This window comes from Corylus avellana, chromosome 3 (assembly GCF_965113065.1).
Source record: "Corylus avellana chromosome 3, dhCorAvel1.hap1.2, whole genome shotgun sequence".
In the NCBI taxonomy this organism is placed as follows: Eukaryota; Viridiplantae; Streptophyta; class Magnoliopsida; order Fagales; family Betulaceae; genus Corylus; species Corylus avellana.
In genome coordinates, this window is record NC_142492.1 from 13,003,778 (window position 1) to 13,028,652 (window position 24,875).

The window sequence follows — 24,875 nt, forward strand, 5'->3', positions numbered from 1 at the left end:
GGAAAGGGGGAAAGTGGAAAAGGGTGGGCAATGGAAAAAGTTGAGGGGGGAGGGTTGGAGTGGGATTTGTCTGCCTCCTCATTCATCCTTTAAGGACAACTTGATTCTCTGTAAAAGGTTTCATGGACGGGCGAGGGTGTGCCACGTCTGCTAAGTTTTGCCACCTCTCTTATCTTTCGGTCCTCACATCACATGTGTACACATTGTCCATCTTCCAATTTTCACTTCTTTCCTACCCCACCACACACAAGGAGAGAATAATAAAACTTCTTTTTGTTTGACCAATTAAAGAAAAAGAAAAAAAAAAAAAAAAAAAGAGACAGATTTTATACATACATTTGTTTTATTTCTTTTTGTGTTTTTTTTTGGCCATTTTGTGATAAAAGCCAATGAGTATAACCTGAACTTAGGGATCATAATTTGTGTTTGCGTGTTGGGTTTAAGTTGTGTCAAAACATGAAAATAAAATTATATAAGTTAATCATAAACTGACAAACTTAATTAAACGGGATAAGTCATTCAACCGAATATATGATCAAATTTGATTGTATTCAAATCTAATTGTAATTGATTTTAGATTCAATTGTAATCTCTTCCTACCGTTAGGTAATTAGATTTGGTTGTATTCAAATCATATCCGATCGTATATTCTTACACACAAGTCATCTCAAAGATTGTTGGCCCTAAATGTTGCGTATCGAGTTTAGGTCGTATAAAGACATAGATATAAGACTATATAAATCAAAACCATACCCTAACTCATTTAATTAAACGAATTAAATCCTTCAACCATAACATATTAATTTCGTATTGAATTCGCGGGTCGTGTAAAAGAAAAATTGTCAATCCGTTTTTAAGAACTCAGAAAAACCCAACCAATTAAGATATTCTCGTAGCATTCTAACAGAATGTATTCAACTTGATGTACAACTAATCCATGAAGGGAGCCATTATCAAAATGATTACATACGATTAATTAAGACAAGTATAATAATCACACTTCTTGAATGGAAATAGAAGGAATTGGTGTTCTATGAGTTTACAAAAAAAAAAATGCACAAATTCTAATTTCAGATCAAGTAGAAAATGTGGAATTTTTTTTTGAATCTTAACTTACTATCTCAATCAATGTTACTGCGGCAAAGATGAGAAAAAGAACACCTCCAATGTAGGCAATGGCCTGCACAAGGAACAACGGATTATGATGATTTATTGTATGCAAAGGACAAAGTTTTTTTTTTCAAACTGGGCTAAAATAAATTCTTTCAATTTAGTCTCTTAAACTGACATGTGATTAAAATACATTTGAGAAAGCAAAGAAAGGCGTTTCCTTAGAGTACAAATAGCTTCTAGAAGAAGGATTATAGTTATGGTCGTTAATGCATTTGAATAATCATTTTGTGTTTTTGGTTTGAAAAAATGTTTTTATGCGACATAAAGGTGAGAAGTGTACGTTTTTAGGGTTGGGTTCCACATTTGAAAAAAAAAAAGATGTTTCCTATAGAGTACATTGCTTATTTTGAGAAAACACAAACAAATGTAGAGCATTACTTATAAAAATTAAAAGAAAATAAAAGTGGTTGTGTAGCCACTCTCAGTGGAGTAGAGAGGTGGCCACATGACCACCCCTAGCCTGTTGTGGTGGCTGCGCGACCACCCCTACTAGATAGGGGTGGCTGTGCAGCCACCCATCCTTTGCTTAGGGTAGCCACACAACTACTATATATATATATATATATATATATATATATAAACATTTGTTTTGAAATATTCAGTTTTATAAAAGTGTTGTATTTTGAGAAGTGTTTTGTGTTGTTTGTTAATATATTTAAAAGGAGTGAAATTCAATCCGAATATAGATAGGTTGACAAATATAGCCTCACTACAAAGACTTTGTTGATTAGTAATTAGTAACATGTCTCATTTCACACGTTACTAAAATAATTAGTAACGTGTCACAAATTAACACGTTACTAATTTGTAACGTGTCAAAAAGTAATGAATAGTTAACACGTTACTAATTGATATGTTTTTTGTAGTGCCTATTCTTCCCCATAAGACATAATAGTCTCAATTAAAGTAAGGAGTGGGGTCAGAGGGTAGAAGATGTCGGATGCATGTTAGTAGTTGCAACTGGGAAGTCTCATAGGGAGAATTTATCTGCTTGCATGAACATGTTGGTCCACGGCCATGTGGTCCTTTTTAAGGCACATATACACACCATGATGCTGCTGACTCATCTGTAGCAGCTGCTATCTAAATTTGATAGTTACATTGATGGACTACACGTCTGTCAGTAAAAGAAGAACTCCAATGGCTGGATTCCTTATGGTAGTAGTTGGTCTGTCATCTACTAAAGAAGTGTTCTACTGACTAGATTCTGTACGATGGTCTTAATGTGTTTCCAACAGAATAAATTCTGGAATTATTTGAGAGTTATTAGGATTTCTTAATTATACCATATAATTATTATGCATAGAATAAAACTTAATGGCTATGCTTAGCATTTAGCAAGAACAATATCATAGAGAATGTCTAAAGAGTTGATGAAAGAAGGCTGAAAGCTTAAACATACCTTCTCTGACAAAAATGTCCCCAGTATTGAACCTCCCAAAACAGCAATATTCTGCATGCAAAATAGTTTTTCAAATAAAGTAGGTCCACATATTTATATTTGAACATTTGAAAAGGAAAGGGCAAGAGGGTTGTTTTGTTGAGGTTTGGATTGTGCTTTTTTGGGGTGTCTTCTGGCGGTTTTTGTGGGTTTTAAGGGGTGGGGGTGGGGGTGGGGGTTTTCGTTTTGGCTGGTGCTGTTGGCTTGTGTGGGTCTTTTTGGCTGGGTTTCTTTGTTTTTTTGTTTCTTCTTTCTAAGTGTTTACTTTGAATACTTTCTGTGTATTTAGGGGCGTCTTACGCCTTAAATGATATTTGATGATTAATTAATTATATATATAAAAAGGACAAAAATTGGCAAAACTTTGAATTTACAGCCTCTGATCACAGGTTTTTAGGTCATAAAATATGTTCAATAGTAAAAGAGAGTTTCCAAATAGAAAGCAACTTGAAAAATTTAATATAGACTGCAAAGTTACAGCTAACTTCTAATTTGTACACTAGCACTACTGCTGAGTGCTAAATCATTATCATTGCTATAAAGAAAGGCCTGTATTCCTTTCAAAAAAAGAAAAGGAAAACAAAAAAGAGTTACCAGAGTTGCGACGCCATTACTGGCTAGTGCTCCCCCGATGACTCCAAGGGGCGAAGATGCGGCAGCAAGTGCTGCATAAGAGAAAATTTGAGTTAGTACAAAAGACTACGAGAAACAAATTGCATCAGGACAAAAAGTGGCCGGAACCCTTGTCTCATGTACCATTGGTGCAATGTAAATTCACTAGCAATAAAAAAAAAAAATTAAAATAATCCACATCTATTTTGTTTTTTAATCATCTAAACCAAGCAATTTGAAGCAGCTAGATGGATATGCCAGACAAACTATAGATGGACAGTTTTAATAAGAAGGAAAACATAGAGATCGAGAAAATTAAAATAATATTAAAATGCAAGAACACAAACACTACTAAAATTGTATTTTATTACTGCATCACAATATTCCAAAGAATTCACTTTGTTTTTCAACGTATTCTGAACAAGTCCATCCCATATTATGAATATAATTCATTTATTAAAATTTCTGGTTCTAACAAGTGACGTTCATCATCTTTATGCATGAGATTCACCTTCCAAGTTTTAGGATATTGCAATAGATATCTCCCATCTTTCTTGGTAACCTGATCTAGTATTTTTTCAAAAGTTCATTTTTGTTTCATAACAATTACAATCGAAATAGTAAGTTTCTTTTTAAATGAATCTGAAATTGGGTACAAAATAAAAGCGTCACATGGGTTCAAAAGTGCCAGCTTTAATCTGCATATCCTAAGTTTGGTCATCCAGCTGGGCAGAGATTTGTCTAGAAAGGATGCTTTCTAAGGAAATACAATTCCTTCACAACTGTGCATTGTTAGTTGTAAAATATGATAACTACAGGTTTTTTGCTTTGCACTCACCTATTGTGGAGACAAATGATTCAGCAACAAAAACTAAGAAGAAAGTGCTAATAACGGTACTAGCGGCAGATAATATCCCAACACCATTTCCTGAAAATTTTGAAACTGCTAACTCGGCCTGGTTCAAAGGAAAAGCTGACATTTAGTTGAATTAACTCTGATCATGACATAAATATCGCAAAGCATTTAGAAAAAGAAGAAAGTGAAAGAAGGCCGTGCTTATTAAAAAATTTACCTCCTTTTGTTCATCTTCTGCTTTTAGACTATCATTTGAAATGGTATCGAGCAAGGTTGAAACCCCAAAATATACCTATATGAATTCCTATTAGCAGACTGGCACAGCTTACTTCATCTAAGAATGGAGTTTTTAGAGTTTTAATGGTTGTTACATCATCCACATTATATACAATGTTTGTCTCTGAACATGTAGTATAATTCTTCCTTTCCAGCTACAAATTAAAAGGAGACGAAAAAGAAATTTACTAAAAGGAAAACTGCGGCGATGTCATCAATGGGCAAATCAGTTCACCAAACCTGTGATCAACAGACTATATTAGAGTCATACTTGACATGTTAAAAATACCATTTTCAACTGAAGATTCATATTTGGAAGATCCAAGAACATTTTAGTAGGAAGTCTAGAATCCTCCAAGAAATCAAGAATACTTTTCCATAAATATACCAGCACAGAAAAACATTGAGGGCAAATCTCCCCAGAATAAAAACCAGCATTGTGCTATAGATTATACCGGTCAGGCAAGTTCCAGCCACAAATCAATGAGTTCTATCAAGCATGAGAATCCAGTCTGTTCAAATCTTCTGAATTATTAAAAGAGGTATAGCTAGTTTCGAAAAGTTTCATGTATGATGGTCGAAATTATTTGATTGCTTGAATTAGTAAATGTCTTACGCGAAAAAAAAAATTTGAACAATGTTGTGATATATAATAATGTCTGCTGCACTTAATAGCATGTCATTTATGGAATATCAACTACCAGGCTCCCAATATTTAAATTTCATACACCAGGTTCCCACCTTGAACTAGGATTTCAGGGAAGTACCTGAATGGTAGGATTTCATCAATGTAGTGAAAAGTTCGTCCAAGACCAACAGATATGATGGTCATTGCCCTGCCCATGATAAACAGGCACCTCAATAATTTTAATGAATTGGCGAAATGCACAATAACTGGTCCTGGATGGTGAAACCAGTTATTAGATGTTGACAAGATAATATGAAGATACAAAATTTAAAATGCTTGGTCATAGAAAAAGAAATCACTGCTACATTTGATGTGATTAGGGATGTCAAAAACTAGAGTCATACATACATTACAAGTTAACTGTTGTCTTGCTATTTGCCAAGGTAGAGGAAGATGCTTACCCATGTTTACTAACATGAGTTGTCCAATTGTCTTAACACATATAACTTAAAAACTAATAAATCCAGGATAGCATATACTCACAAAAAAGTATCACTACACAAAAAGTTATGTTTTTAAATGGTAAATTACACACAAAAATAGTGGTCTCAAACACATAATCTCACTTTTCACCTTGCTCTTACTAGGGGAGAAAGTGCCATTCAAGTTAGATCTCATTGGCCAAAAAAATAATAAAAAAAAAAGGTAAAAAGGAAGTGTACAATTAATACAAAGAACATCTAAATCACCATGAATAAACAGAATATAACTTACGCAAGTGCACCAAAAGTTCCAGTAAAAACAACAGCAGCAGAGTTCCTAGCTGCTAGAAGTGCCTGCACAGAACATTAAAAATTCAAATTAGGCCATAATAATCTATCTTTGATGCAAAGCTAGAGAACATACACAGTATGACAAAGAAAAAGATAGATCCTTGAAACGTTATTGATCTTTTTTTATGTTTATTATCTCTTGTTTACTTCCAAGAAAGCGGGGACCAAAAAGAAGTACTAACAAAATTATATGCGTTACTGTTTCTTGTGAGACAGTATATCAGGTGATCAACTGTGTCCAATACTATTCATAAGAAGTAAATGGGAAGTGTACATCTTGGAAACAATTCACTCTTACCGCAATAAAAAAGGTCTTGTCCCCTAGTTATGAGAAAAAGATCAGCAAGAATGCCTGTACCATAAATGCATTGATAGTTTAGTTGTTGGAAACACACTTTTCTCATATGCTTGTTAAACACCGTTTATCCTGAAAACTTAAGTTGATAAAAAATAGTTGATTTAATAATTTAATTAATATTTTAACAATACTAAACAAATTTTGGTAACATTGAATAATGTACTAAAGTTTATCGTAACAATTAACAAAAGACCTAAAACTTTTTAAGTTCAGCAACACATATATGAGTTCTAAATGTTTAACAGAGAGTTTCAAGTTCCATCATGATCTCCAAATTAGGAAAACATTCCAATTACAATTTATGCTTCACTTACAATAAGAAAACCAGTTTGTACAAGTTACAGGGAGATTTTCCTAACTGAAGCAAAACCTGTGCTAATATCACCAAGGTCCCCTAAATAAGGGATTGACTGCAACCCACTACCAATGTCTGAAACAGCAAGTGCTGGTTGAGAGCCTTGAAGTGTGAGAAACCCAAAATAAGCAAAAACTTCATAATACCACCAAATGAATCATTAGAAGCAAGTATATCAGTAGCTATCACTACAAAAAATGTTTTTTTTCCTCACAGACAGTTTCTGACGTGTTAGGTGGTCTGACACGTCAGTAAAATTTACTGACGTGTCATTATTGATGTGTGTGGGGTGTTAAAATTTTGGGTGTCAAAAACGAAAATTTTTTGACGTGTCACTTTTAACATGTCAATAATTTTTGATGTGTCAAAAAGTGGCACGTTATTATCATTTTTTGACACGTCAAAAAATTAATAACGTGTCAGAAAATTTTTTGACGTATTAAAATTAACATTTAGTAAATTTTAAAAAATTATTAAAAAAAATAATTTTTCTTTAAATTTTTTCTGATTTTTTTTTCAATTAAAAAATTTATTAATTTAAATTATTTTTCAATTAAAATAATTTTTTTTTAAATTTTTTTTCACCAATTTCGTTTCTCTAGCTCTCCCTCTCTTCTTTTCTCCATTTTCTCACTCACTCTCTCTCTCTCTCTCTCTCTCTTCTTTTCTCCAATTTCATTTGATCTCCAGCTCTCCCTCTCTTCTTTTCTCCATTTTCTCACTCTTCTTTTCTCCATTAATTTTCAAAAACTGAAACCCAAAAAATCTTCAAAAAATAAAAAACCCAAATAAAAAAATCAACCTGAAAAATCAAAAACCAAAGCGTCAAACCCAACAAATCTTCAAAAACCCAAAAAATCTTCTTATCTTATCTTCTTCTTCTCTTCTCCTTTTTTGTTTTGTTTTTTCTTCTGCTTCTCTTCTCCTTTTCTTTTTCTTCTTCTTCTACTTTTCTTCTGTTGCTTCTCTTCTTTTTCTCTTCTCCTTTTCTTTTTCTTCTTCCCTCTAGAGGGAGCTGGCCGGCTGTGCAGAGAGAAGAGGGAGATTGAGAGAGGAGAGAGCGAGTGTGGGGAAATAAAAGAAAAGGGAAAGAATAAATAATATATAAGAAGAGGGAAAGAAGAGGGAAAAAGTTGAATATGTCACTCATTTTTTTAGTGACGTGCCAACATTTAACACGTCAGAAATTTCTGAAGTGTTAAAATACTATGTCAGAAATTTCTGATGTGGTCGTTTCACATGTCAGAAATTTCTAACGTGGTATTTTTGGCCATGTCAGAAAAATATTTACTAACGTGACATTTTTGCCATGTTAGTAATTAGTGATGTGGCAAAAAATCGTGTATTGTAGCCACGTCAGAAATTGATTTTTTTTTTTTTGTAGTGTATGTGACCCTCCCTTCCTGAATTATTCTTTGCAAGTGATTTGTACAAATCACAACAACCATCCATCACCGGTGTTGTTTCTTGATAAGTACAAACATATTCATATTTTAGCCCTTAAACTTATATTTGTTAATTCCTTAGTTTTGTTAGTTTATGCTATTTTATTTCATTTTTGTATTTTCTTTGTTTTATAGGTTTTTGGAAGAAAAGAAAGCGTTTGCGGAAAAGTTCCAAGCTTAAAGAGCAAATTGGGAAGATCTAGAAGATATAGTTAAGCTTAATCAATCATAATAGAGAACCTATATGATGTGGTTAAGTTTAATCAAATAAAGGAAATGATTAAATCGGAATTTATCAAATTGGAGGCAAAATCGGATTGAATTCAAATTTGGATTTTGCACATGTCTCGGTATTTTGACCATAAATTTCAGGTCAAATATCTGATTGAGGTGATTCAAGTGGCATTACAAAGATAACTCAAAATTATACAAATCATCGTGAAATAGTATTTTCCTAATTCGGACTGCCACTATGCCAAAATCACCCCGCAAGATAGGAATGTAATTCTGGACGAATCCTATTCCGATTTGGACTTAGGTTTTCTTTATCCTAATTGGACTAGGACTTAAATCTTCGAATTTCTTAGGATTACTAGGGCTTCTAGGACTCTCCTAAGCCCTATAAATAGACCTCTACACCTCACAATTCAATACACAATTTCAAGGATACAACTTTGGGGAGAGGAATTGGAGGCTACTTCTAGGAGCGGTTTTCTATTTTTTCTTTCTCTTTTCCTTTTAGTTTTATTCTAATTATGTGTAACTAACTCTTAAGGAGGGTTAGATTGAAGCCCTAATTATGCTTATTTAATATTTAAATATTGGCGCCTTTGTGATAATCATATTGTGTGGCTTAACTTGATTAATTTATATTTTCTCGAATTTCTCATATGTATGTGATTGGCCATTATATGCATGTGATATAGATTAGTTAATTAAATCAATTTGGATGACCGAGTCCTGGGTTTAATAAGAGTAACAAAAGAAATCCACACCAGATTCTTGGGTTAATCAACATGAAAAACCTGGAATATACACCCATGCCCTAGGTTCCCTGTGTTTGTCAATTTCCATATATTTATACTTTCTTAAAGAACAACTTAGTATATACCCATGCTAAATCCTTTGAGAAAGAAAAGAGTTAGAGTATACACCCATGCCTAACTCGTTGCTTAGGAAAATCAATCGCTTAAGGAGTATACAGCCATGCCCTTAGGTTGGCAAACATTATGTATTCATAATATGATTGAATCATTGGTATATTGTTATATTATTTAAGTATGATTAGTTGTGGATATCAAAGCCTACCTTTACCTTATCTTTATCTTTATTTATTTTCCTTAGTATCAATCTCGTGACAATTTTGGTATTTTACTTACTTCTAAGACAAAATCAACAATCTCCGTGGGATCGATCTCATACTTGCTGCATTATACTATCGTTTGATCTTGTACACTTATGAGTAAAACATACTAAATATTATCTATTAATTTAGGTAGTATTTGTCACAACAAGTTTTTGGCGCCGTTGACGGGGATTGTTTGATTTTGTTTGGAATTTTTTTTCATTAGTTTATTTATTTATTTTTTTGTTTTTCTAGTTTTGCGCAGTTACTGTTCTAGCTCCGGAGGTGCGCTCAAGCGGGCAATTCCATGGTGATTGAGAGCACTAGTGTGATAGATCGCACATCCGGACAGCAGCACATAAACTGTTTTAATTACAGATATGATTTATTTCTTTTATTTTTGTTTTTATTTTTCTTTTGTTATTAATTTTTTATTTTTATTTTTTGTTTTAATCATGTTGAGAAACAATACACCTCCGGTGCAAAGACCTATAAAAAATTCATTCAGTCCCCAGATCCTCAACCAGCCATCATGCATTAATTTCCAGCCTATTGTGCAGAGCAGTTACGATTTATCTCCGCTGCTCAATATGAGTCCACACTATAAAGGCATACCTACAGAGAACCCATATTGGCATAGTCGAGAATTTTGTGATCTCTGCAGGACTCAGAATGTTTAGGCTCCAGAAGAAATCAAGTCAATCCTCTTCTCTTTTTCTTTAAAAGATAATGCTAAGAGATAGTACAATTCTTTGGCCGTAGGTTCTATTCATACTTGGGATGAGATGGCCACAAAGTTCTTAAAGAAGTTTTTCCCAGCCCACAAGACAAGGCAATTGAGAAGGGAAATTCTGACTTTCCAACAAAAAGATGGAGACCCTTTCTTCGAGGCATAGGAACACTTTAAAGAACTACTTCTCAGATGCCCTCATCACAATATATCTCAAGACAATCATGTACTGGCATTCTATGAGGGTTTAAATGATCCTAACAAGAGTCTTGTAGATTTAACTTGTGGTAGCATGTTGATGGAGAAAAGCAGTGAGGAAGCCATGAAGCTCTTCGAGACATTAAGTGAGTACTCCCAACAATTCACATTTAAAGGGAGACAAGGATTCAAAGGAAAAGGCATACATGAAGAGAGCACCAATGGTGGAAGTCAGGCTCAAATGGCTGCTGTTAAGTGCCAAAATATTCATATTTTAGCTCTTAAACTTATATGTGTTAATTCCTTAAGTGTTGTTAATTTATGCTATTTTAGTTCTTTTATGTGTTTTCTATGCTTTTGTAGGCTTTTGGAAGAAAATGGAGTAAATCTAAAAGATTTGGCCTCAAAGGGAGAATTTGGGAAAAGTTGGAGTTTCTGGCACTGTGATTGATCGCAGGAGACCTGTGATCGAGCGCACATGGGCTGCAATCGATTGCACCCGTGCGCTGGAGAACAAAGAGCTGCGGCCAGAATGCCATTTCCTTCCATATTAGGGTTTTCCAAGTCCCACTTGTAATAGGACTAAACCCTACAAATTTTCTAGGTTAACTAGTGTAACAAGGACTTCTAAAGCCTTATAAATAGACCTCTAAACCTTGAGAATAATCATCCTGGAATAGACACAACTTTGGGGAGAGGAATTGGAGGCTACTTATAGGAGCGGGTTCCGGTTCTTTATTTCCCTTTTCTTTTTAGTTTTATTTTAATTATATGGAACTAACTCTCAAGGAGGGATAGATTAAAATCCTAATTATGTTTATTTAATATTTCAATATTGGTGCCTTTGTGATAATCATATTGTGTTGCTTAACTTTATTAATTCCTGTTTTCTTGAATTCCTCATATGTATGTGATTGGCCATTATATGCATGTGGTATGGATTAGTTAATTAAATCAATTTGGATGACCGAGTCCTGGGTTTAATAAGAGTAACAAAAGAAATCCATACCAGATTCTTGGGTTAATCAACATGGAAAACCGGGAGTATACACCCATGCCCTAGGTTCTGTGTGTTTGTCGATTTTCATAGATTTATGCTTTCTTAAAAAACAACTTAGTATACACCCATGCTAAATCCTTTGAGAAAGAAAAGAGTTAGAGTATACACCCATGCCTAACTCATCGCTTAAGGAAATCAGTAACTTAAAGAGTATACATGTAGCGCCCCAGAATTTTCAAAGTTATTTAAATAGATTATTTTAATGATGATGTTATTTTGATATTCATTTTAGCCTATGATTTTAATTCTGGGGAAATTTATGATATTACAGAGAGTGGTAATTAGATGGATAAAGGAAGGTATAATAGTGTTGGTAGATGGAATGGTAAAATGAGGCTAGAATTGTAGATGGATAAATGTAGGTATAATAGTGTTGGTAGATGGAATGGTAAAATGAGGCTAGAATTGTAGATGGATAAATGTAGGTATAATAGTGTAGGTAGATGGAATGGTAAAATAAGGCTAGAATTGTAGATGGATAAATGTAGGTATAATAGTGTTGGTAGATGGAATAGTAAAATGGAAGGTAGAATAGTACTTGGTTTTTCCCTATAAATAGAGCTCTTCCCCTTCACAAATTTCACCACTCCTCTCCCTTCTCTTCCACATTTCACCACTCCTCTCCCTTTTCTTCTACATATTCTTCCTTCTTCTGTTTTCTACTTGGTCTTTCTTCTTTCTGAAAGTGTTTACACGAAATAGAGAGAGAAAGGGCGAGACAAAGCGTTGCAAGAAAGAAAGAACATAAGAGAGAACGGGCTTGAGAAATTAGTTTCAAAAGATATACTAGTGGTGTTAGTCAGATTGGAGCAACTAGATCCTTCAGACCACTTTTTAGCTTCAGTCTAGAAGTAAGTAAATTTACTACCCCTTCTAAAATTACTTCGTGTCATGCTATTTATTCATTCTTGTATCAAACTATAAATGATTATTTTATTTACCTGTCATGGAGATATGTTGCATGCATGAAGGATTTCTAAAAGAATTATTTAGAAAGTTTCTATTTCTTTAAATGCTTTCTAAGTACACAAGTTTATATTTGGAAAAGTTTCCATTTTTGAGAAAAGAAAGTTGAGAAATGATGATAATTATAAGAAAGAAGAATGATGATAAACCCTCCTACATGTTGCCCTAAGATGCATCAAAAGAAGTACAAAGAAAAGTACAAGAAATGAGTTAAATGTTTATGAAATGAGGGCACGTGTATGGAGGAGAGTATTTTTGGCCCCAAGATAAGTAAAGATGAGAGTTCGGTACCGATACTTGGATGAAGGCGAAACCACTGAAGGAGGCTATGCCAGAAGGTGGTATTCCATCAACAGACCATTGAGTGCACCAAGAAAAGAGTTAATTGACGGTCGGGCATGGCTGTGGCCACAGTTCAGTGCCATGGTCACAAGGATCCGCAACCCTTGTACACAGGGGTAACAGTGTACATGGACCCTAATATGAGAAAATAATAATATAATTTCAACGATGATATATTATGACGATTTACAATGATGATTTATAATGATGCATTATGATGATGATTTATAAAGACGATTTTCGACAATGATCTATTACAAGATGTAATAGTATGTATATGCTACGGGAGATGCAACCGTACATACATATATTATTATGGCTAGAAGTATATTTATTTGCGAAAACGATTTTCAAAACTGAGAATAAGGAGTAAAACTATTTATGGTTGTGGATGTTACTTGCTGGGCCCCTTTTGGGCTCATTCAGTTTTATTTCTTGTTTTCAGGTAGAAAGGACGCTGGAATAGGAGGCCGGAATGGGGACGAGAATAATTATTAATTTTCAAAGTCTTTTCATATCAGTTATTGTAATAATATGATATTCTGCAACTAAAGTTTAATGTTTTCTAATTTTGCTTGTAATAAAATCTTTTGAAGAATGTTTTATACATTTATCGTACCTTTTAAAATCAAGTACTCTGATAGACCTTATAGATCTTTGCAAAAAAAAAAAAAAATGTTTATTGAAGAAGAAGAGAAGTGGCAAACTCAGCCTTAACGGGCTGGGGATGTTACAATACACCCATGCCCTTAGGTTGGCAAACATTGGGTATTCATAATATGATTGGATCATTGGCATATTGTTATATTATTTGAGCATGATTAGTGGTAGATATCAAAGCTCTACCTTTACCTTTTATTTATCTTTATTTCTTTCCATATTATCAATATCAATCTAGTGACAATTTTGATATTTTAATTAATTCTCAAACAAAATCAACAATCCTCGTGCGATCAATCTCGTACTTGTTGCACTATACTATCGTTTGATCTTGTGCACTTGCGAGTAAAACATACTAAATATTATCTATTAATTTAGGTAGTATTTGGCGCCGTTGCTAGAGATTGTTTGATTTTGTTTGAAATTTTTTTTCGTTTAAATTATTTTTGTTTTAATTTTTTCTGTTTTTCTAGTTTTTTCCCCAGTTCTTGTTCTGCCTCTGAAGGTGCGCTCGAGCACCCAACCAGGACTATCGAGCGCACCTCACGGTGCGATCGATCGCACATCCGGACAGCAGCATAGAAACTGTTTTAATTATGGATCTGATTTTTTTTCTTCTTTTGTTTCATGCAGGGTCATTCCAGTCTGCATTTTCGTAAGTTTTAATTTTGTTTTTATTTCCCTTTTAATTTTAACTTCTTTTGGTTATTTTATTTTTGTTTTCACACATGCGGGGAAACATTCCAACACCCCATGGACCTTGTTCATTTTGCCATGACCCTTATTACCATGTTAGATAATGTCATTCCACAAGACAAATTTCTAATAATTCTTTTGGGCATATAAACACATCGAGGAACGACCGCTATTTTGGTTCCTGTTACCCATCATGGAGCCATCAGTCCAATTTCTCATGGCAAGCTCAAGCTCCCGGAATTCATGCTCCACAATCTCATGGACTGCGACATCACTTATATCAGCAATTCTATGATCATGCATATTCCTCTCAATCAGCTCCACAACAGCAACATTAGGCGGAACCACCTCCTCTTGAGTTTTCTGAGAAGACATTAGCTATGATCGGTTCAGCAATTGGGGAGATGAAGAACTCTTATTTGAAATCAATTAAAAGGACGGAGGCCCACTGTACACAAAGAATAGATTTTCTCAAAAAGAAAGAGCCCCAAAGTTAGTCAGTTACCACTCTTCATGGACATTATATGGGGGAAGAGAGTATTTGCTATCATGAAGAGGAGCCATCTCCATAGTTATATGGTCAATCCTATTCTTGTCTTAGCCCTAGTCTGAGGCAATCTATTTTCAAGATAGCAGCTCATGAAGAGGAACCATCAACCATATATGATCATTCATATCAACAATACCAAGAAGAACCACCTCCTTCTGAGGTTTTTAAAGAGTTGCTAGATGTGATGGAGAAAAGCATGAAATCATTCGAAAGGATGGAAAACTCTTGCATGCAATCATTTGAAAGGATGGAAGCTCATCTAAAGTAAATATCAGATATTCTCAAAGAAGAGGAATGTCAAAGTCAGTTGGTGGCCAATCCTAATAAGCACTACATGGAGGAAGGGTGCACCTACTATCATGAGCAAGCTGTCACATTGAGGAGTGAAGAACTGGTAGAAAATTAAGTGGAAGAGGGGAAGGAGAAGCAAACCAAAGTTTCACAAGAGCCACATCAGGAAAAAAAAAAAAGTCTGGCTGAAGACGTTAAACTTAGCGCTCATGGGAGGCACCCCACAACATATCCTTTTTATTTCCTTGTTTATTTATTTTTAATTTTAATTATTTTTTGTTTTCCATTGTTATTTTAGTATTTTGTTTTGCAGGGACAAGTGTGCTTCAATTCAAGTTTGGGGGTGTGCTATGAGCCATGCCATTCCAAACATGTCATCCATCTCCTGGATAAGATCTTTCCAAGTTATACACACATTGGGGACAATGTGTAATTTAAGTTTGGGGGTAGGGGAGACACTTTACACACACTTTGTCCCACTTTTTAAAATTTTGGTTGATCTTAAAAAATTGTGATTTGATTCTCATGGGTAAGCTTAAAATTTTGAACACATGATCTGATAATTGAGTTTTTCAGTTTAGTTACTTGCTTAGGACAGTTGAGAATTCACATGTTTGATCTGATCTTATACAAGCACATTAGCACATAATTTGTGAGGTATGACTTGAAGTCTGATGTGTGTGTCTCTATGTCTTGGGTAAGACTGGATGATTTATTAGATGGATACTTTGGCATATATATATATATATATATATATGATCATTGATAAGTTTTTCACTAAGTAATTGGACCTCTTATCTCAAAGCATTGAGTGCTCACGTCAAATGGTGAAAATTTTTTATTTGGTTAATGTATGGTTAGTTTGGTTTCGTAGCTTTTTTGACTCGAATTAGTAAGTCCTAGGGGTGTCTCTACACCTAATGCCCTAAAACCATCTGGTTTTGGAGTTATTGACTTAACACTTGTTACATAGGTCAATTAGAAAGCTTAAGGGAACCAAGCTTTGCACAACCTGACGAAGAAGGGAAAGAAAAAAAAGAGAAAAAGAAAAGAAAAATATGTCATTGTTGTTCATTCTAATAGAGATTTCAATAAACTTTGAGATATTGAGACATTGCACATTGGAAATAATTGGAAGCTTCATATTTATGTGCTAGTTCACTTTACACTGTTTTTGAACTTATGATGCCTTAGCATGTCTTATGTAAGTGATTAAATTTTAAAATTCCAATTCATTGTGAAGATGGAGTTTATCTTTTTAAGCTTGCTAATGAGTGAAAATCATGATTTTGAGTGATATCTTAATTTTTGGATAGCATGAACTCTTGCATGATGTTTGTGGGTAACATTCTTGGAAAACTCTCACGAGACATCACTCGTCCTCTAAGGAATTTCTAGGGGTTTAAAAGGCTTGTTGTATATGCTAAATGCAATCGTACATTTCACGAAAGATGGATTTATCTTTTTGTCTTCTGTTTTTCATTTTGTTTTTAGTTTTGTTTTGCTAAGAGACTAGCAATATGTAAGTTTGGGGGTGTGTTAAGCGCTAAAATATTTATATTTTAGCCCTTAAACTTATATGTGTTAATTCCTTAAGTGTTGTTAATTTATGCTATTTTAGTTCTTTTATGTATTTTCTATGCTATTGTAGGCTTTTGGAAGAAAATGGAATAAATTTGGAAGATTTGGGCTCAAAGAGAGAATTTGGGAAAAGTTGGAGTTTCTGGCATTGTGATCGATCACAGGAGATCTGTGATCGATCGCACCTGTGATCGAGCGCACACGGGCTACGATCGATCGCACCCGTGCGCTAGAGAATAAAGAGCTGCGGTCAGAATGCCCTTTCCTTCTATATTATGGTTTTCCAAGTCCTACTTGTAATAGGACTAAACCCTACGAATTTTCTAGGTTTACTAGTGTAACAAGGACTTCTAAAGTCCTATAAATAGACCTCTAAACCTTGAGAATAATTATCCTGGAATAGACACAACTTTGGGGAGAGGAATTGGAGGCTATTTCTAGGAGTGCTTTCCGGTTCTTTCTTTCCCTTTTCTTTTTAGTTTTATTTTAATTATGTGTAACTAACTCTTAAGGAGGGCTAGATTGAAGCCCTAATTATGTTTATTTAGTATTTCAATATTGGCGCCTTTGTGATAATCATATTGTGTTGCTTAACTTGATTAATTCCTGTTTTCTTGAATTCGTCATATGTATGTGATTGGCTATTATATGCATATGGTATGAATTAGTTAATTAAATCAATTTGGATGACCGAGTCTTGGGTTTAATAAGAGTAACAAAATAAATCCACACTAGATTCTTGGGTTAATCAACATGGAAAACCGAGCGTATACACTCATGCCCTAGGTTTCGTGTGTTTGTCGATTTTCATAGATTTATGCTTTCTTAAAAAACAACTTAGTATACACCAATGCTAAATCCTTTGGGAAAGAAAAAAGTTATAGTATACACCCGTGCCTAACTCGTTGCTTAGGAAAATCAATCGCTTAAAGAGTATACGCCCATGCCCTTAGGTTGGCAAACATTAGGTATTCATAATATGATTGAATCATTGGCATATTGTTATATTATTTGAGCATGATTAGTGGTGGATATCAAAGCCCTACCTTTACCTTATCTTTATCTTTTTTTATTTTTTTATTTTCCTTAGTATCAATATCAATCTCATGACAATTTTGTTATTTTAATTACTTCTAAGACAAAATCAACAATGTCTGTGGGATCGATCTCGTACTTGATGCACTATACTATCGTTTGATCTTGTGCACTTGCAAGGAAAACGTACTAAATATTATCTATTAATTTAGGTAGTATTTGGCACAACAATTCTGTATTCACTTTACAGGTTCTGGAGTCAAGACACCTTAATTCCTGAGTCAAAATGTAAAATTTACAGTTAAAATACATAACAAGAAACCAAAGGCTGACGATTATCCAATCTATGCTTGCAACCAGAAAAACAAGGCCGAGACATGTCAACAATGTCACTTATAATGAACTTATAAAAGGAAAAAAAAGTTAGCCTCAAATGACAGAATGTCAAGATACCCAACTTTAAACTATCAGAGAGAATGTTGACATACAATTTTTTCTAAGGAAAAAAAAAAACATTAAATAAGTGAAACACCACAAAGATAAGTACATGCATTCCTTAGAAAAAAAAAAAAAATAGCATGCCATTCTCCATCAACGGTTCCCACATGATGGTAAATTCATTACAGTTTGTGCTTACTGAGCAGTTTCTAGACTTAGCAAGTCTATTACATAACAATCAATTAGCCAATCCAAACAATAATGAAGAGTGAAAACAACCTTTTCATTATCCCATTCAGTGAAGAAATTTGTTGTACCTTATATTGTGCCCAAAAGAAAGTAAAATAAGAATCTTCCAAATTTTTCTAAACTGAAAAGCAACGCATAGAAAATAGAGAAATTACAAGGCCATCTGAAGTTGTGGTGGTTCTCTGAAAAAAGTATCCAGTGTTTGTAGACCATCTGCTTGAATACCTGCAAGAGAAAGTTAATAGTTTCTTTCAGCAGTAAAAATGCTTTCTTTTATTTTCATTATGTTAAGCATACTGCTGATAAAGCTGTTTTTGTTCCTGTCTCTGTCACTGCGATCGAGCGCAAGCCTCAGAGCCATTGAGCGCACCCTTAACGGCTAATGAGCCTGAAGTCTCTAGTAGTGCGATCAATCGCACTCACTACCTACGATCGAGCGCACACGCGATCGCCTGAAGACTTCTATTCCTACTGCATCTCTTTCTTCTAATCACCTAAGGCAAACAGATTACTCTTAAGCAATCTGTTTGCATTCAACCTCTCTTGTTCTCTTCAGATTAGTATTAAGTCTTATTCTTATGTTAGGATTATGTTATTCGTTTTTGAATTCACATCAACTTATGTTATCAAAGTTGGTGATGGATTATAATTGTAGTTTTCTGTTTCTATTTAAGCTTAATGAGAAAGCAACACAATTATTCTGCAAAATCAAGTTCTTTAAGAACTCTTTTATGGTATCAAACCAACTCTGCCAACATATGCATTATCCAACTGCTAGTCACTGGTTAGCAGTCAAGAGAATTCTTAGATTCCTCAAGAACACACTGAACCATGGCTTGTTTTACACCAAATCAAACCTTCAACTTAATGCCTTTTGTGATTCGGATTGGGCTGGCTGTCCAGATGATAGAGGATCCACATCTGGTTTTGCAGTCTTCCTTGGTAACTGTTTAGTCTCATGGAGCTCCAAGAAACAACCTATGGTCTCAAGATCAAGTACATAAGCTGAATACAGATCCCTAGCAATTGCCACTACTGAGCTATTCTGGTTGAGAATGCTCTTCCAAGAAATTCAGATTCCTCTTCCAGTACCTCCACTTGTCTGGTGTGATAATATGAGTGCATTATCCTTGGCTGCCAATCCAGTTTATCATGCTAGAACAAAGAATATAGAAGTTGATTATCACTATGTTAGGGAAAAAGTCCTCAACCGAGACACCACAATTTCCTTCATCTCTACAGCAGATCAAATTGCAGATGTGTTCACCAAAGTATTGTCTTCAGCTAGATTTCTGTTTCTAAAATCCAAGCTACAAGTGATTTCATCCCCTTTAGCTTGAGGGGGCATGTTAAGCATACTGCTGATAAAGCTGTTTTTGTTTCTGTCTCTGTCACTGCAATTGAGCGCAAGCCTCAGAGCGATTGAGCGCACCCTTAACGGCTAATGAGCCTGAAGTCTCTAGTAGTGCGATCGAGAGCAAGCCTCAGAGCAATCGAGCACACCCTTAACGGCTAATGAGCTTGAAGTCTCTGGTAGTGCAATCAATCGCACTCACTACTTGCGATCGAGCGCACACGCGATCGTCTGTTGACTTCTATTCCTACTGCATCTCTTTCTTCTAATCACCTAAGGCAATAGATTTGTCTTAAGCAATCTGTTTGCATTCAACCTTTCTTGTTCTCTTCAGATTAGTATTAAGTCTTATTCTTATCTTAGGATTATGTTATTAGTTTTTGAATTCACATCAACTTATGTTATCAATGTTGGTGATGGATTATGATTGTAGTTTTCTATTTCTATTTAAGCTTAATGAGGAAGCAGCACAATTATTCAGCAAAATCAAGTTCTTTAAGAACTCTTTTACATTCTTCTCTTCATAGTCTCAAGGAATGCATGCTAGGGGGCTAATTGCTTTGAAAAATCTACAATATGTTCTCAAGCTTCTTGCTTGAAGTAAAAGGTGTGAGAAACTGACATGGGAATTCAAAAATCATAGTAACCTCGAGGAAATGAGACTTGGGTCTCGTCGAGAAGGCTTGGAATTCTGCTTCTTCGGGCGTGAACTCAAAGAAAATAGGAAACAATGGGTGAATGGCCTACGATGTCTAGCATATGAAGGTGGTGACTTTGCCCCCAACACGCTCTCTGAGAGCGTAATGCTTCGCATTCTCTCTCTCTCTCTCTCTATGTTGTCTCTATTTCTGTCTCTGTGTGTGCGTGCGTGAAGTTTGGGCCTTTGGTTGCTGCCCTTTGAAATGATAACGTCGGAAAGGAAGATAAGCTATTTGGGTATCGCGCCAATCCCGCCTATTACATTCTCCTTTTGGATGATTTCGTTTTGTGCTTTTCTTTTTTCTTTTTTTCTTTTTTTCTTTTTTTCTTTTTAATTTTTAATTTTTAATTATTTATTATCTATTAATTTCATATGTATATATAAATATTTAACCTTTTATACTACTAAGAATATGTGACAGCAAAAATTAATTAATTTTTTTTTCAAGCCTTTGCCAATTCTAAAACTAATTTTTACTACTAGTTTATCTTAATCATTCAACAGTCATGTCATAATTTACTAATAGTAGCATTAGTTGTCTTTGAAAGTCAAAATATTTAGCAATAGTAATACACAATATCATTAATATTTAGCATTAGCATTAGGCTGCAATGAATACTATAACACACCAATATACCATCAAACATTATCAATGAAGGATTACAAAGTACCTAAGGCAGTAATATATAGTGAAGAGAATGAAATCTATTGCACACCAGACAAAGGAATCATGCCAACATGAAAAAGGAGAAACTAAAACTTAAAATGGGTACAAGTAACTAAGCGAGACTTTATAGGCAAAGATAAAAGAATTGTTAAGAATATATATTAGATATTATTCTAGGGTTATTCCTTATGTATTCTAGGGTTTTTTTAGTCTGCTAGGTTTACCTTTCCTTAATCTACTAGGTTACTTGCATATCACTCATAGCCTCTTTATAAATAGAGGTCTCTGTAATACTTCATCAATCATTCTCAATACAATGTAGTCTATTATATGCTTTCGCTCTCTTCTCTCTCTTTCTCTCTCTTCTTCAATATATCTCTCCAATATATTTAACATGGTATCAGTGTTACTTTCTTGTGGCCTTCAACGTCATAGATGTTTTCGGGTGTTCTCTCTAGAAATTTCCCTATTTCAGTCATCATAACACCGCCTCATGCTCTCTGCCTACACCTTCAGTCTCTTCCACGCCTTTAGTCTCTCTGGATTGGCAGGGTTTTTCTTTCTTTTTCTTTTATTTATTTATTTTTATTAAGGATAAGGTTTCTTGTTTTCCAATTAATTAGGAAATTCTCTCTCTCTCTCTCTCTCTCTATATATATATATATGAGGGATATATACTCAATAAAACAATGCAATTTTGAAGTATCAATTAAATTTCTGTCTTTCAAAGTTATTTATCCATTTGATTCTTTGGGGGAGACTAGAGTTATTCTATTCCCTAGTCCTTATTTTTCTTCTTCTTGAATTCTCTTTTCAATCTTCAGTCCTTAATTTCTACTACTATATTATATGTTGTCAGAACAATCATAATTCTGTCCGGCGTCATTTTCTCTATAATATTCCAAATATGAATTAATTAATACATTTTAATGGATCTATAACAACATCAATATGCATGTATTTAGATTGTAAGTTCTTACTTTTGAGTTAACCAAAAATAGTATATCATGCTAAATAAGAACTCAAAATTTTCAATCTCATACGTTGTCTTGACATTTTTTTTTAAAAAAATTTTAATTTTATTTTCACAACATGTTATTAGCACGAAGCTCTAGCTAGCTAGCCAATCATAAAGAAAGTTGTGTTCTTTTGATATTCGACCTCAAAAGTTATCAGTGTGATCACATTCTTCATTCACTGTAATCTCTCTAAGATTTAGTAAAGTCACTATCTAATTATTTATTATTATTATTTTTTTTTTTATAACAATGCTTCTTCTAAATTTATTCATTTCATAAAAGTAGAACATATTGCTATAACAAAATAATATCATAGGTACAATGAAATTTCTTTTATCTAAATCTGATCTATGATTTGTTTAACTCTTTGAATGTCATTGTCTTAATCAATTTCCAGATCTGCAGCATATTCCAGTGGATCACGTCCCTCACCACTGTCCGGTCCATTAAACCTTTCCCAACTAAACAGTGATTTCCTTTTTTATTTTTTTATTCTTTTATCTCCGCTACAAGCGCATTCCCAAACACAACCCCGTTTACTTTCTCTACCGCCTATGACAATTCTTTCATATATTTCATAATTCCTCCGCTATTGGCCAATGATTTGCTCCCGTAAATGAACAAGAGAGAAAACGAAAAACAGATCGGAGATTTAGGATAGTTACTCTAAAGGTTTCATGTAGAAAAAACCTTAGAAAACGAAATGCCTAGAAATTTTATTATTTATTTTAATGGATTGAGAATCATATTATAACATGTTATATTGGTGACTAGATTAATATGAACTAGATGTTACCATATTAATGCTACTAGTATGACATCTTGTAATTTGTGTTTGAAAATTTTGGGTTGGTAATGGTATTGCTTAATTGGACTTTAAATAATATAGATACTTATTCTTTTATTAATATTCTTTTATTATTTATTATTATTATTATTTTGTCGTCACGGGTTCGAATCCGCTTGTAGTAGTAGTCCTCGAACCAGATGCTACTAAGAAGGGGCTTTACTAACTTGCACTTTGGTGGGGCTGTGGTGACGGACTCGCATTCTCAAGCAGTAGCTATAGTTCAAACTAAACATTTCACAGCAGGTGGGAACCCCGATGGTCACGCCCAAGGGGAAAAATTATACTAATCGCCCATTCCCGCCTTTTTATATATATATATACACATACTTATTCATTTCATTCTTTATATATCTTTGTCATAAATAATTTCAAACCTTACAGAACTTGAATTCGTTGCTCTTGACAATTTTTTGCAACTAATTACTTATCTTGATATTGAGATCCATCTTGATACAATGAACCTCTAGAATACTAAATCTTAAGATAGTATCGTACAAAAGCAATGGTTTTTTTTTTTTGTTTTTTGTTTTTTTTTTTCACTATCATCTATGGTAAATGGTTCCCTGACTCTATAGAATAATTTAAAGTAAAAATACGAGCATCGAAAGACCATAATCCTTCCTAAAGCTTATTATGATTGGATGCAGTACTCGAATTGAAGTTGCAACATCATTTTGTTTTTGTTTTTTGGGTTTTTGTTTTTGGTTTATTATTATTTTTTTCTTTCTTATTTTGCTTATTTTAGGGAGCGAGTAATCAATTTTTAAAATTCAAGAAACTATTTATCAAAACCTCAAACCACACCGACCAAAATGTATTTATTCCAAATATTTACGAAGCTCTTCCTATTTAGTTTAAGGGTCTATTTGACATTGCGTTAAAGAACTTAAAAAGTACTTTTAGTACCTAAAAAACCATGCAAAACAAAAACGGACCTCTTTGGTAAAAAATTTCAAAAGTATTTTTTTTTTTTACTCTAAAAATGGTCATATGTTTTTTGACTTAAAAGTTCTATTTTTTAAACGCAATTTTAACAAGTTCTAAATATTGAAGTTCTAATTTATTATATGACAGCCTTAAGAGGGCATCTAGGTTGGCAACTCATTTTGTTCTTTTGCTTGGGTTGTTGGAAATGGTATATATATTAGGGTATCACTATTATTTTTCTCTTGGCTAAATGAATATGAGATAGAGAAGATAAACTATAAAGAAACACAATTTTATTGATGAGACAATTGGATACAATACAAGCAATTATTGTCCAACCAGACACATATATATAGATCATCTATATCACACAACAACATTAAAACCCTCAAAATAACCAAATTAAAACCAAATTTAATTACCAACACTCATAGAACTTAATGTGGACCCGCAGCCTGAAATACACGTCCCCTTCAAAAGCATCAGTCATTATAGTTGCAACTCCACGGTGCATGAAAAAATCTCCAGTCCCACCAACAATGGAAATGTCTCTGCTCTTCGTCAATATCGGATCAGCTCCCAAGAAATTTATGGTGCCTTGGTGGTCGGTGCTATTGAGAACAAATGCGAAGCCAAGCCAAGCGGTGAAGGTGTTTTTTGTGTCATAAACGTAGAGCCCTTGTGCCCTGCCGACGGGCTTGGAGTGCAGATTGTTGTCAAGAGTGATGGGGTCGTCGAAAACGGCTATGTTCCCGAAGCGAAATTGGCCTGCCAAGATGGTCAGGTTAGCCCCTTCGGGGGCTGCAACTATTGCAGATGTTGCATTTGCAGCATTTTTGCCATTGTAAATGATGTCATGGAAGAATAAGATGAGGCTTTTGCATGGTTTGTACTGTTTCTTGCCCTGGAAGGCAGAAGATAATGCAAGAAAAGTGAGGAAAGAGAAGACAATTATGAAGTATTGTCTGGCTCTGGCCCCCATTAAAGTAGTTTTTTCAGCAGAAAAAACAAGATGATTCTATGTGAAGATGATTGAGGAGCTTCAGCTGGGGGTTTATATAAGGAGTTGTCGGTGTCAAGAGCATCCATAATATTCGCACGTCAGCTTTCTGAAACATGCTCAAAATGATTCCAATTGGACTTTTCCTCTTTGAGCTACGTGGTGCTGATGTTACGTGTGTGGCTTTGTTTCAGCCACCTCATGTTGCCGCCCAATTAACCTGTTTTCTTGCCCCACCCA

General features: G+C 34.2%; 1 protein-coding gene, 1 non-coding gene and 1 pseudogene across 2 annotated transcripts; all 3 read right to left on the bottom strand.

The window, feature by feature from the left end:
• Positions 1-1,108: 1,108 nt before the first annotated feature.
• On the bottom strand, positions 1,109-20,286 carry LOC132173828 (GDT1-like protein 1, chloroplastic; annotated as a pseudogene).
• LOC132176759 (small nucleolar RNA R71) lies at positions 10,155-10,262 on the bottom strand. Its single transcript, XR_009439612.2, has one exon. It is a non-coding gene; the product is annotated as a small nucleolar RNA R71 (small nucleolar RNA).
• Positions 20,287-23,913: 3,627 nt separating the features above from the next.
• Positions 23,914-24,617, bottom strand: LOC132173799 (disease resistance response protein 206-like). Its single transcript, XM_059585406.2, has one exon. The coding sequence runs from the start codon at positions 24,615-24,617 to the stop codon at positions 24,054-24,056; it is 564 nt and encodes a 187-aa protein (XP_059441389.2). The 3' UTR covers positions 23,914-24,053.
• Positions 24,618-24,875: the final 258 nt, after the last annotated feature.

Excerpts from the sequence above, each read along its gene's own strand:
- LOC132173799 (XM_059585406.2), bottom strand. The coding sequence starts at position 24,617 with ATGGGGGCCAGAGCCAGACAATACTTCATAATTGTCTTCTCTTTCCTC.